At 37.8% G+C, this 14,617-nt stretch overlaps 1 protein-coding gene across 2 annotated transcripts; it reads right to left on the bottom strand.

Moving 5' to 3' along the window:
* Positions 1-638: 638 nt before the first annotated feature.
* Positions 639-14,182, bottom strand: LOC131317786 (dammarenediol II synthase-like). 2 transcript variants are annotated; one of them, XM_058347424.1, is made up of 19 exons: positions 13,980-14,182; positions 13,295-13,543; positions 11,910-12,098; positions 10,488-10,577; positions 9,341-9,538; positions 6,771-6,855; positions 6,441-6,607; positions 5,738-5,926; positions 5,113-5,226; positions 4,883-5,002; positions 4,679-4,801; positions 4,487-4,585; positions 4,353-4,412; positions 4,071-4,117; positions 3,832-3,975; positions 3,521-3,698; positions 2,960-3,040; positions 1,680-1,763; positions 639-1,071 (listed from the first exon to the last, which is right to left on the bottom strand). In XM_058347424.1, exons 2-19 carry the CDS (start codon positions 13,490-13,492, stop codon positions 955-957), a joined length of 2,283 nt encoding a protein of 760 aa, XP_058203407.1. In that variant the 5' UTR covers positions 13,493-13,543; positions 13,980-14,182; the 3' UTR covers positions 639-954. The 2 variants fall into 2 exon arrangements, with proteins under 2 accessions (XP_058203407.1, XP_058203406.1); XM_058347423.1 differs by lacking the exon at positions 13,980-14,182 and adding an exon at positions 13,894-13,933.
* Positions 14,183-14,617: the final 435 nt, after the last annotated feature.

Raw genomic sequence — 14,617 nt, 5'->3', positions numbered from 1 at the left:
TTTATAATCCGGATATAATACGCCCCTTGATTTGCTGGACCTGGGGGCGTGGGGTCCGCTTCGATCTCACTTTGATTGATCAAAAACGTTCACTTTGTAGAGCTCATAGAGTTGAACAAGTGTGCAAAAAATCAGCTAGATCGGATATTATTAAATACTGAATCGGGACACCTTTATCTTAAAAAAATGGATCCGAAACACTAGATCATTCCCACTGGAACCCATTATTCCCAGGTTATATGTGTTCCGAGTAAATACTTAATAATATCCGATTGAGCTGATTTTTTGCATATAAGATCAACTCGAGGAGCTCTACAAAATGAACATTTTCGATCAATCAAAATCAGACCATAGCGGGCCCCATAACTCAGGACAGCACCGTGTTGTGCCTTGGAGCATGCCCCCTGGTTCCTTGATTTGCTAGATTTTCTCTTAGATATTCAACACCCAAATAAATGCAATGATCTCTGCAAAATCTGACATGATCTTGCAAGTGGATACCCAAGTACTAAATGTCGTTATATCAAGATCAGATTTGATTCTACAAGTGGATACCCAATTAAATGCGATGTCATGTGTCAGCAACAAAATAATAAGTTGAAGATAAGAGCCTACAACACAGACGTACACGCGACTTGTAAAAATCTAGCTAGCACTAGAAATGTACAGAAATTTAATATTAAAATATCCAACAAGAAACATGCTTTATTAACTTACTGCTTTGCTCTGTTAAAATCTACTTGAAAAACACAACGACGAAGATAGAGTACATGTAATTAAATACATCCATACTCGTCGGATCTTATTGCACGGTATTCGACCCGGTCCTTGTCGATCGGGTTGTAATATATTTTAATTATTACAACTGGTGTTCTATTTTGTTTCGAACATATACGTACACACACATTGCGGAAGTACTGTAGAATAAATCACGCGGATACTATACCGTCGAGATTAGGTTTTTGGGAGAAGAACATGTTTGCGATACTCTCCCAGTGCCCATGTAGGGTACATATTTCTGTGCTGGGTATAATGTAGCATGCAATTCCTCATGTAAACTCCAGTTATTTCCTGCGAGATCGATCGATGATATATAGTTAGTTTGAAGTTTATTTATGAGAAGATCGAGTTGTAATATATTTTAAATCTCATTTTTGCAAAAAAACACCGGAACTATTTGCCAAATAGTTCTCTAAACATATTATCTAGAATTTTCTTTTGTTAATAAAAAAAACCGGGTTTTCATAGAGTACACCGAAAAACATAAATAAATTTTATATATTTTCACGAGAACATTCTTCAACCAATAATGAACACGATATATAAGAACCAGTATTTTTTTTTCTTTTTCATTTAGAGACTAATCATTTTTGGAAAGTGTTATGTAGAGCTAATATTGATCAAATTAGAACCTCCACAAACTTGTAGGTTTGTTTGAGTAAAAGGGGAGTGTAAAAATTAATATCTTTTTTTTTTGTTGGGATTTCCACTTTTTTTGCACTCCGCTTCTTATGTCTTTGTCTAGGTACAAAACCACTCTTCACGCAATCTTTTCTTCACAGATAAAAGGGTAATCTTGTAATTCACATGAATGCAAACAAAAAGATTGAGGAGTGCATTTGGATAAAAGGGAAATGTAAAAATCAATTTAGTTGCATAGTTTATGCAATCAACATTACCTGTTGCGGAAAATTACCGTCTTCCATCTGTGCATTAATTAGCAATTTGGCTGCTCTATGCAATGGGGTAGGATCTCTCTCAGCCTAGTTAAAATAAAAGTCAAGAATAAGGTAATTCTCTGAATTAAATCTAATGAAACATAAATAATTATGTGCATTGTTACTATCCATATGTATCAATATAAATTGGCATTAGATTTAGCCCCCACATTTCGATCCGAGTTGCAAAAGAGTTGTGCTACGTGCACAGCAAGCTGTGCACAGATCCCTTTTTCTCCCGCCTCGGGTCGCACAAAGATGATCGAAGCCGCTCATTTTGTTCAAAATATGTCGTTTAAGGTCTCTGTAAAAAATGAGCTTTGTTCGATATCGTTAGAGGCGTTAACAAAACACCCAAAATCACTACAGAATTTAGGCCAAAAGGGGTCTGTGCACAGCATGTGCACGTAGCTTTTTTGGTTGCAAAATGAGGCAACCTCTTGGCCCTAAGATACTTAGGCTTAAACAACCCAACTATTGGTACCGATAGGGTTTCATACATACTGATGATGAACTAACGGGCATGCAGATCAATTCACTCCGGATTCCGCACCAACGATCCGAGCCGTTCAATATTTTTTTTTAAGAATCCCAAAGTGGGCCCTGCGTGCCCGTCGGATCATCATTGGTATAAAATCCATCGATACTAGTATCATTCGGCTTAAAGTACATTGATAGATGAGCCAAAAGAGAAAGGGCTATCATGGTGTCAACGTCCATAGAGCACACTGATGTGGACGTCAATTGTAGAGCGTGGTGATATATTACGATCCTAATTAATGTTCTACATCCGCCATGTATGGGGTTATGTAAGCTTTTGGGCATTTTTTCTTTTCAAAGCCGATTTTCAAAGGTAAGTTTTAGCCAAGTGTTTGTATCTAAGCACCTTCCTAAACGAAAAAGTTTAGGGGCGATTTTTTGGTTTTCCTCAAAATGATATAGGCTCGATGTTGAAACACTTTACGCAAGCAAATCCCCATTTACCACAAAAACAAACTTATTTACGGAGTGCCGTAAATAGGCTCGCAATCTCCGCCGTCCAAAAGTGTTTTGGACAATCTGGATTAAATTAGATTAAAAACGTAAATCAACCATTGATTATTGAAACAGACGATTGAGATCGCTTAGCTCCGTAAAAAGCCGCTTTACAGCAGCTTTGTAAATAAGTTTCTCTCATAGATCAATAAATAAAGTAAATTGAAAAAAGAAGTTCTAATTCATCAAAATGAGCAAGTACTCACCTGTCCAGCATGAATAAGTCCCAACATAGCCCATGATGTTTGTACAAAATGCGTTCGATTTCCTTCCAGCGGTATGTATTTCTGTTTTTAACAATTACGGAGATAAGTAAATAGACACCAGTAGTTAGATATTGCATCTTTGAAATCACATTATGCCAGAGATGGTAATGGGGCGGGACTCGGATGGCACCCGTCCTTGCCTCGTCTTTATCGAGGCGGAGGCGGAGACAATCGGGGTAGTTGCAAGGCTGGGAAAATCGGGTCCCCAGTCACCATCTCATTGCGCACTAATTTTGTGTTCTTCTGAGGATTTTGTCAATGAGTGATGAGAGTGAAAACCATAGGAAAATAAGAAAACAAAAGAAATGAATTTGATCTTTTGGTATTTTACACTTATAATCGGGGACAGGTCAACGCACAATGGGTCGGAAGAAGCAAATACTGTCTCGACCTTGTTTGCTTATCGGATCGTGAACTACTTGCTCGGATTGGGGCTAAAAGGCAGGGACGGTGCAGGTAAATTGTCATCCCTAAATTATACATGAGAAGAGGTTAAGTTACCATAGATGGGCATGATTCATGGCTCTCTCCCCAGCCACCTTCCTCATTTTGTATGGAAAGCAAAAACTGAACACCTCTACGAACTGATTGACTATTTTTGTATGTACTCCCAGCAGCAGTCAACCCTCCTAGTGCGAAATATGTACCATAGATGTAGCAAATTCCCCAATAGCCATACCTGTCGATGTTTATAATCAGCTTTTGGTTAAGTCACAACTCTATTGCATTTTAACATCTCACTGGGAAAAAAAATACAAATCATGTATCCATTTCTGATATGCTCAAGTTAGTTCAAAAGAAAATGAACCCACCAAGAACCGTTAGGCTGCTGTCTCTTTTCAACGAAACGCACTGCTCCTTCCACAGAAGTATCTATTTCCTTCCCTCGATACCCAGGGTATAAGCGTTTGAACGATAGTAAAGCTTCAATTATGGCTGCAGTGTTCTCGAGGTGCCTAAATTCCAATATAGCAGCTGTCAATAATAGTGGTTTAAGCTATTGAAATTTTTTCAGGGCTGATACAATGAAAGAAGTAGCACAAGAGCATACTCTCGCTCTACCACAATGTCTGCAAAAAGTTCGGAAGGATTCAACGCCTGAACAAAAAGGAAAAGGTGAGAGACCATATAAGCAATATATTAAGTTTCGAATTGTTTCGTAACTAGATTAACAAAAGCGCAACATTCCATCAGAATCCAAACAAGGTCTCATTTGTGTAGCCTATTGTAATTTGGAGTAACCAAGAGAAAAGAAAACAAAATATTGATAACTACTTACTGTTTTACATGTGTAAACAGAACAATAGGAATTTAGAGTAAGGAAACAACTTACTTCTAAATATGGCTGTGGAACTGCTGGTTCCCAAATAGCAAAACCACCACTTTCAGAGCTCTACATTAAATGACATAAAGAGTTAGAGTTCTAGCCAAAATGTCTAAACTAACAAGGTACAATGATTTTCATACATAGAAGTACAAGAGGATGTCCACCGCCTCGTACAGTCGTTCAACATCCACTTTTTCTCCCGCAACATCCGGTGGCATTTGCGACAGTAGTAATAGACTCTGTAGAAAGGTTAGTTGATTAAAAAATTGCTTTTTCGAATTTCAAGTGATCTTTCGAAGTATAGTGTCGTGGAGCTAATGAGACTAAATTACCTTCAGTGCTTCAGCTGTGCAGTCTGAGACAGCCCAACCTTGATCTTGATCAGAGAAAGTCCATGCCCCTTTAGTAAAGTGACGGTACATTTTCTTGAAATCCCCAGGAAGGTTTTCTTTGATCTTCATATTTTGTAACCAAAGAGGAATAAGTTGAAGAAGTTGTACAAAGTTTTAATTGTCTTTCAGTGAATAGAAAGATACCTGTGATTCTTTTATGTAAAAATGCGCCCTTTTAAGAGCATCTCCATATTCATCAGTTAGATTACTTGCTATAATGGCCTGAGTCAAAAGACTACAATCCCATAACTGACTACCAAAAGTCTGCAATCCAAGTCACAAGTGAGCAAATGGGTACTACACAGTACTATGTTAGACAAATAAAGCAGATGATCAAACAAACACAAACAACATAGTAATTTTGTAATGTGAACCTGCATTTTCATTCCATCTTCTGCAAGCCACAAGAAATCAGGAACTCTGGCAAGGTGATACTTGAACTCATCACCATTAGGGTCCTCTGCCCACCAACACATCATTTCTAAACTCTGCGTTTCAATAAACGAAGTGTACATCTTTATGGAGATAGATTCATAGGACAAAACCTTATTTATGTGTTAAGATAAGATGAATTACACAAGCTTAAATATCTTGTGAATTAGACGAATAAGAATTATAACGCTTTGACACATTGGATCGCAAAGTGGAGCTAGCCGGCCCTTGCAAATGTTATCGATTCTAGCACTAGAAAGTTGGTTCCACATTATGAAACTTCGACTTCCTACAAAAAATGTGGTACTTTATCACGGACTTATTAGCAGCAAAATCATTGTGCACTGAGAAGTACCTGTACTCATTTTCATTTCTTAAAGATTCATTTACTCTACCCAAACGGTTGTATATAATCCAGGCCTAGAGATTTGGCATTTTTGCTTACTGAAATTAAAAAGATGAAGGCCTTCCTTTTCTTTTCGAGTTCCGGTTAACTTTCATATCAGCAAGACAAAACTAATCATTCACTAAACTTCCTTAACTTGTTCGTATTACTCATTTACTCACCTTTTCTATTGCTCCTAGAGTAATGTATCCGGAACCTTCTGCTCCATATCGCAGGTGCTTGACTACTTTTCGAAGAGCTTTCTCTCTAATCTTTGAAAATGGCCACTTGTTTATGATCGGCTCGCTCACATAATGAAGACCATCCCAAAGCAGATCTTGGATGAATGTGTGAGGGTAATAGATATCCTCCTGCATTGAAATTTAGCGCCAAATTAATCGTTCCTATGATTGTATGCAGACATATTTGTAGAAGCATGAGTTTGCGTTCCTATCCAGAATAAATTAATAATAGGCAGGGTACAATAAGTTATGACGAATTTAGACTAATCTAGGACTCTGACCTGGGGCTAGAGAAACCCTTCAATAATAAGGCATGGTCATGGTTAGAAATTCACAAAGAATTTGTGTATATATACATGGTTTTTTGATGATCATGTATATGCTAGAAGTGTTTAAGTAGTAGTGTGGATTAAATATTAATATCTCTGTCATAGACACCAAATAAATGCCGAAAATATTGCAAAAGTGTGTCGGACATGTATCTGAATGGAGATAATTATTTCTTAATTACGGACACGAAAAAAGATTTGTACCGAACACGTTTCTGAAAGCTTCTCAGAAGAGTCATGGTTACCTTACAACAACAATGGTATGCACCAACCTTAAATGTAGCTCGAAATACTATGAGAATTCGTGCACCAACCTTACAACAACTATGGCGTGTTTTATTCCAGTCTATCTCCTCGTATGGCTGTGTGTACATTTCTTGTCTCAACGATTTGACAAGTTCCGTGATCGGCCCCACGGACTTTCTCCCATATAAATACGACATTGCCATGTAAGTTGTCCGAGTATAACACCACATTTTTGCTGAATTACACAAAGGATGAAATTAAAGTCAGGCCAAACCACATAACAAAGCTTCTAGAGTTTCAAAGAATCGGACACATATTTAAGTCTTTTGCAAAGAATTCTATTGGACACAAAAGTGCCTTTAAATTAAGTTGCTAGTATGACTCAATATTCAGTTCACCTGGATGGAAGGGTAAAAACGAAGGGAAAAGCCAAAACTCAGGGGGCACTGGGTTGCATCCTGACCATTCGTACACTCCAAGAATCTGTACAATAGAATTTATACAATGTTTAAACAATTCACGTTCTTTCAAACAATGTCACAAAAAGACAAATAGATAATGGTGCCAATGCTCAGCTATCCGATTTGCTCAATTGTTGTTTGATGTGCAGTTCAAAACGGTTAGAATATTTTAAGATTTTAAAGCAACGAAATGAGATTACAAACGTAAGATAGATATGTATTAGTATCTAATCTAATATATGAAGGGAGAAACCGTAACCGTGACATTAAAAACTACCCATCCTAATCAATCGCAATCCACTTTCACGTTTTATCCTCTAAACTCTCTTCTAAGAAATCAATTTTTTGACCAACTGAGGGTATAATTGTCCTATATTTTGATGTGCAAAATATTTTAGTTCCAAACTGCTTAGGTTAGAAGTAGACTTCACAAGCTTTTCAACAGTCCAAAGAACACACAAATTCGAGTTAGGAGTATCCGGAGCGAGCTTGCTAAGTTTAGTTTGTTGTGCAGAGTTATAGTACGCCAGAACCAAAGTGGCGATCGACAAATCTGTTTCTGAGGCCGACACTTTAAGTGGCGATCGCCATATTCTTTTGCGCACAGTGCTTTCCAGATTGCTGTTATGCTTCACAGTAGTCTTCGATCTAGATCCAAACTCTTTCAATGTGATCGTTTCGACTTGTCGAACACTCTCCAAACACTTCAAAGAGAGAGTTTTGATGAAAATTCATTCATATTTGTGGATTACACTAATTCCTATTAATTATCTCTAAAGCTAGCTACATCTTTCACTCTGTAAATAAGGCATCTCCTGATACGTTTTTAACCAGATTTTACTACTCTCTCATACAAATTCACGTACTCTCATCCACCCATAGTCATACACGTCCATATTCTCTTGAGTATTCAACCCCCGCAGCCTAGCAAATTAGTGAGCAAGCTAAACACACACAGAGTATCCGAAACCCTACAAACTGAAGGAGTTATTGGGGTTTCCACCTTCAATCGATAAAGGGTTAGGAACCAAGCTACAAGTTCCATACTTAGCAACTGAGGGAACAACGTGGTATGTTCATATTGTGATCTACAAAACACGTGGAGGTCCAATTCCATGATTAGCTGAACCGTGCCAACTCTCAGAAACCCAAATGATGCTTAATTTTAGATTACCCGATTTGGCAAAATTTGGACGAGCTCGGAATAGGCCCAAACTTGGTGGGCTGATTTATTATTATGCTCCGGTTAGGCCTCACCATCTTAAGTTTGTGAGCCCTGGTGTTTTTCGGCCTAATTTTTTCGTTTAGGCCTTCAATTGCGTTATTTTGCCGTTTTAGGAAAGTTTTTGTTTCGTTAATAACTCTTAGACCGTAATTCCTTTTCAGTTGGTTCTTTTTGGAAAAGTCCTATTTTTCTTTCCCGTTTTCAATTTTAGGAAAAGCCCTAAATTTTGGGAATTTTTAATTTTCAGCTTATTATTATTAGGGTTTCGGGTTCCGCTCTATAAAAGGGTTGTAAACCTAACGTTTTGAGCAACTTTTATCACCAATAATATTGCAGATAGAGTTTATCTCTTTTCCTTGTGCGCAAGGTTGCTCGTTGCTACGAGTTGTTTATTTCGTTTGGACTAGTACGCTAACTACTCTCTTGTGAGTTCTGCTGCGTCATATAGCCTTCAGGCTAGTCTTTTTTATTTACTTCACACTTTTTTCTTCAATTTCTGATGTTCTTCTATTGTTAGCTATTCTGTTGTAACGAAGAGTGGCGATTGCCACAATTTTGTGATGATCGCCAAGTTTGTATATATATGTTGCATGTGGTGATCGCAAGACCTTAAGTGGCGATCGACGGATAGTTGTGTCAATTGCCAAAAATTTCTGGCTCTAGCAATCGCTAGATTCTCTTTCGAATAGAGACTCTGTTTGCTTGTTTTCTGCATGCTTTACTTGTTCCCTCCCCCGTTTGTGCCAGAAATTTCTGGCGATCGGTAGAGTCTCTGTTTGACAAAGACTCTGGTTTCTTGTTTTCTGCATGCTTCCTATGTTCCCTCCCCCTTTCGTAGTTTTATTAATTACTCATTCTCACCCTTGTCCGTTTAATTGCTAATTAAAACGCTATTGCAAAATCAATGGAATAATTAAACTGAAACCTTTTGGTTGGGCGGAGAGGGGTAACACCTTCCCCTCACCGTACCCTTGGCTTCCGAATTCAAAATCTCGACCTTTTTGATTTCTTGGTTCCTAAAATCAATTGACAACTCTAAAAAGGATAAGTGGGCCACAATGGGCACTTCCAGTGTAACGGTGTCCAAAAGAGATTAGTTTGCCTAATTCGACATCTTGTGTGGTAAGACCTCGGAAGAGGGGTATCCACATGTGCCTTTTTGGTGCGGTGGTTACTTTTCCTCTTGGATCAACCAAAAAAAAAAAGCCAAAAAAATGGACCCATCTTACGGGGTAAAATTTTGCCACAAATTGTTAAGAGAAACATGTTTAGTAAGCTTTACCGAAAGATAGAGTTTGCCCCATGAAGGTACCGCAGCTGCGCCACCATGATCAAGTATCCATTTTCGAGCCCTTTCCACTTCCCTGTTTTCTCCGTCATAAGGCCCTTTTCCTAACAAACGCAACGCAACGTAGCTAAGTGTCGAGCCAATCATGGTACTATGACCTCCTACGTAGAATCCCCATCCCCCATCATCATTCTGCGTAGTAAAAACATTCACGAATTCAGACGATCACAAATATGGATTTTCAAAATGAAAAAGGCTATGGACGTAACGAATGTGCACATGCATAGCGAATACATGTGTCTTGGGATCCATTCTCTGTGTGTGGGCCCCACACGTATAGTGGGAATCACATTTAGCAGTTGACAGTTCTAAACACATATGTCAGGATCTGTGTGTGGCATTGCTCTCTGAAATAAAAAAATGCCACGGGTGAAGTGCACAGATGTGCAGGAAGGTGGAAAGTGTTCTATGTATGTGGGTCTCACATTTACCTTCTATGTGGAACTCACGTGCATTAGACGATGATTTTGGAAACATTTGTACAAGGATTTGTGCATCCCTTGTATGTGTGTAGCATTGCTCTTTGAAATTACATCCCGACTCTGATTTTGTGCACACATGTTTTACACAGATTATAGTGTGAGGCCCACTTCAAAACCCATATAAACGATTCTTAGGAATAAATATATATCTTTTCGAGTTACCACGCAAAAATCAGTTGAATCAGATAATTGTAAGTGATTGATTTAATTTTCTAACTTCTCATTCTGATTTTTGGATCTACAATCTGAATATAAAGTTAGAACATTGGATTAAGCACTTATAGTTATCCGTTCGAGCTGATTTTGACGGAGCTACTCGAAAATATATTTTAAATTTAGCGAACGGTTCGGATTGTTTGTGTGGAACCTAGAGTGGACCTTATACTGTGATTTGTGTCCGAAGACTCTCTATTGAAATAAAACTACAGTACGAGCACAGAGTTAGGCGCCACAAGTCCGAACACAGTTACGTCATGTTCGATGTATGTGGGTCCTATATCACACATGCATCAGACAATTCCTGACACATTTTTGTTAGGATTTGTTCATCTCTTGCTGTGTCAATAGCATTGTTGTTTTGAAATTTCCCAACTATATACCTGGTGATTGTAAATGTACCGAATCAACTCCTTCTTGTGCTCTGCTGTTAAGACAGTGTTGATTACTCCGCTTATGTAAAGGCAAATGAGCTGCAAATTCCAATAGATAGGGAAAATTAGAGGAAACCATCGACCAATTATAATTGGGCTATGTTAGTTTCTATCTAATAATTATTCTAAATAGGAAGAAAACATTGAAACAAATTATGCGCAAATCTTTTTCGAAAATTGTAAATGAATGATTCAATTCTGTATACATCCAGGATCATACTGTCAACTAGAAAAAAGATTAATTGACGGATATCAGTTATTTTGTAGGAACCGAATTCCACGGAAAAAAAGAAAATCCATTTTGGGTGCCTTTGAAACAAATGGAATATCATTTATGTTATTCACAATTTTTCGGCAAAGGGACTGGACCGTCTAGTCTAGCCCCTTTTGGGGCTCTTGTTGGATTTGCCAGCTTTAATGATCGGGACCATTAAGTTTCTTAAACCTTGTCGCATACATCAGCCACCCCAATCATATTCATCGGATATAAATTGTCATTTTTCCGAAACGCATATATGATGTGAAAAATGGTAACTATAAAGTTTGAAATACTGCATCGGAACCCTTTTTTTTTGCCACATCGATATGACCGATCTCCGATAAATATACTAGTCGGTGTGTTTGATGTTCTCAATAAAGGCTAAAAAAAAAAAAGAGTGGTGCTAGTACCACACCCAAATTCACACCCAAACACACACCCACCACTCACATGAGTGGTGGGTCCCACACACACTACACTCTTGTGTATGTATGGGGCCCACCACTCATGTAAGTATGGATGTGTCACTAGAATTATTAAAAAAATAAATTATCTCAATCATGGAAGTAGGCTGGGATAAGGCCTTAAAAGTTTCATGTGGGCCAAACTAGACGATCTCTCAAAAGGGACTTGATGAGAGGATCTTCCTCATTGCAAACCATAGGAAGTAACATTATTATTATTATTTTCTTAAGCAAAAAAAATTTACTAACTAACATTATTCGGAGCGATTTTGGGGACAACTAATTAGACACCTAAAAAAACACTTCATAGTTTCCGATCAAATTTTAATGATCCGAGCTGCTTAATGTAATCATAATATGATTTCAAAGGTACTTGCGAGAAATTACCAAAAAAAATAACCGGAAAATGCTTGATCTGAGCTGTTTTTAGTTCAGATTTGATGAACGGTTCAATTAAAAACTACTCAAAATAAGCACTTCCTAGTCATATTTTTTGTTAATTTCTCGTAAGCACCCTTAAAATCACATTCTGTACATATTGAACGGTTCGGATCATAAAAATTTGATCGGAAACTATGAGATTGGGATTTAGGGTGTTTTTTTGATGTCTTTTGAGCCACCCCGAACATTATTAGCAGAAGTACTTACCAGGGGAGGTGTGAAGAAAAGCGGGCCAGCATTTTCAGCTGGCCAGTGACCATCTTTTGATTGAGTCGCACAATCCAATCGAACAGCTTTTCTGAGAGCAGTTGTAACAGCTTCGTAGTCCACTTGTTCCTTCTCCCCCAGTCTCACCGGTGGTATGCTCAGATCGATGTGGCTGTTTTCCTTTTTAAGCTGCGTCGTTGGTTTTATCGAGACATGCAAATCGATGAGAGAAAACGATTTAGAATTTTCCGCATCTTCAATTTTCTTTTCTTGAACAGAATTCAATTCTATGTATATTACTAGTAGACTGTCGGAAATGTGTTTCCTCTTTTTCATCGTTTACTTTTGTTTTTGCAAAACGTACTTGTAATAGGGCAGCCCATTCGTTAGCTGAAAAGTCCTATTAGGCGCTCGGTTGAAACTTTGGGGGGTTCCTGTCCCTCAATGCCTCACCAATCAGTCCATTTAGGATATTTGGTCCACGGACCCTATTACATCTCAATAAAACATAATCTGTTTCCATGCAAGGAAAAAAAAAATTGAAACACGCAATATAATTGTTGTTTTGTGTCTAAGAATATCCCAAATATTCAATTCTAAGCAGTTGAAATTGATGCATCCAAGTCCTCAAAAGCCATTTTACGAGTTGGGTCCCTCTCCAATAACTATTTTAACATTTCAAAAAGAATTTATTAGTAGAAATATATCTTCCCGAGAAATTAAATTTTGTGGAACTAAAGCTTGTGAATCAAACAACATCAAAACCTTTTTATTTATCGGCAAAAGTAACATTTTATTAAGGGAAAAGGGGAAGGGGAGTTCCAACTAAAGGTTGAAAATACATCCAAGGGGTAAATGCCACAATATTTGGAAGGCCTAAAAGTTCAAATAATACAATGAAGCCCAAAAACACCTGATGGCTTACAAAGCTTAGATCTTACAATTAAGTACAAAAAAGAGAGGGAAAATGACGGCCAATGACGTATTTTGATAATTAATACCCGCCAAGGACATTTTCAGCATTAACAAATGTTCTCAGCATGTTCTTGAGGGTATTAATTATTAAAGCGCGTCTTGGGCCGTCATTTTCCCAAAAAGAGAACCTATATAACCTACCAAAGTGGGCTAGGCCCAGCCCAAGAAACCCAAAACAAATTAATATTTCAGTGATAGATAGACATTCGGTTAACTATTTCAGTGATAGATAACATTCACTTCTTTTTATTTTATAAAAATAATGGTTAAGGAATTAAGATTTGATCAATATTACTACACATCAATATTTTGTAGAGCTCACGTGCATGCATTGTTCAGTTCCATACAAATTTGTGTCCGAAATTGCATACTCTGTGTGCACAAACTTTTTCATAAGATTTTATTTATACCTGGATTCGCATGAGAACATCGCCGGAGGGACGAACCCGAGATCTATTTTTCCGGTAGTCATCTTGAGCTTTTTCAACCTCTTCTCTCTCCTCTGGTGTCCCAGCATCGGGATCGAACTCCCAAATTTGTCTACCAACAAAGTTGTTGGTGCTATTCAACCATGGCCCTTTGCCTTCTGCAACCTTTAGCTTCCACATGTTTTCTTTTTCGAACTCAATTCAATGGCTCTCCCCCCTTTCTCTTGGTAGCTGAAGTACTTGCATGAAACAAAATTATATTAACGGGTCTGAATCATGTGCATTTTCACTTTAATAACAGAAATACAGTTTAAAAATAATATTACTAGTTTCTAGGTTTGGCAAGAGACGAAGTGGTGTATATATACGTTGCCATTGTTTAATTTTCTTCGCACAATATATCAAAAAATAGCGAAAATATTTGGAGCGGTGAAGGGCCGGGCACCCAGTGTCCGCCTCTTTGGAGAGAGAGAGAGAGAGAGAGAGAGAGAGAGATGGGAATAAAGTGGAAGCTTTTTTTTTTTTTTTTGCTAAGCTGATACAAGAGGAATAAAGTGGAAGCTGCTGTGTATTGTAGATACCTGGACGAGCGAGAGCTGAACATAAGGAAGTACGTAACATATATAGAAACCTTCGTATTGCTATTTATAGACTTTGTTTTTCTTACCAGATGGTAGATGACAGTTGAGTCACTGTAAGGAGCGTGCCGGTGACTGGCTTTGCCGGGGACTGATGGATAGACCTTAAGGCGACTTTGTGTCTAAATCTCTAGCAATTGGTGCCGAATTTAATTGTCGGTGTGGATAGAGTTTTGAGACTCGTTTTTAGTATTTAGTATTAGAATAAGTAATCTGTAATTGTGTCTTGAATAATGTGCCACTGAATGGTAGAGATCTATTTAAGGGAAATAATGTGCAGTATGGTGCACCATGTTTGTGTAATAGCTATCCTGTTGCAGTCTTGTTGCACATGTGAAAAAGACAAGAATAAAAAAGAGAAGTAAGTTAATTGAATGCAATCAAGCACTTAATGATACCTGATCGAGCTGATTTTTTGCATAGTTTTTTTACTTGACGAGTTTTACGAAGTGAACGTTTTCGATCATTAGAGCAAGACTAGAGTAGAGCCCGCAAAGCCAACCTTAACCTTCTTTCTTTTTCTTTTTTCAAATCCAACTTCGATCTTTACCTTCCGAATTAAATTAGAAATTAATTGAAACTACTGCAACTCAGCTTTTACTCCCTACGATCGATCCTGGACTTAACCTCTATTCTTCGGAATAATAGTTAATTCCTTATTTTATAA

This window comes from Rhododendron vialii, chromosome 2a (assembly GCF_030253575.1).
Source record: "Rhododendron vialii isolate Sample 1 chromosome 2a, ASM3025357v1".
Lineage (NCBI taxonomy): Eukaryota > Viridiplantae > Streptophyta > Magnoliopsida > Ericales > Ericaceae > Rhododendron > Rhododendron vialii.
This window is presented reverse-complemented; position numbering and strand designations above follow the sequence as displayed.

Excerpts from the sequence above, each read along its gene's own strand:
- LOC131317786 (XM_058347424.1), bottom strand. The coding sequence starts at position 13,492 with ATGTGGAAGCTAAAGGTTGCAGAAGGCAAAGGGCCATGGTTGAATAGC. Across the intron at positions 6,608-6,770 it reads GTTTTTACCCTTCCATCCAG|CAAAAATGTGGTGTTATACT; the intron begins GTGAACTGAATA and ends TGTGTAATTCAG. Across the intron at positions 5,927-6,440 it reads CACGCCATAGTTGTTGTAAG|GAGGATATCTATTACCCTCA; the intron begins GTTGGTGCACGA and ends ATTTCAATGCAG.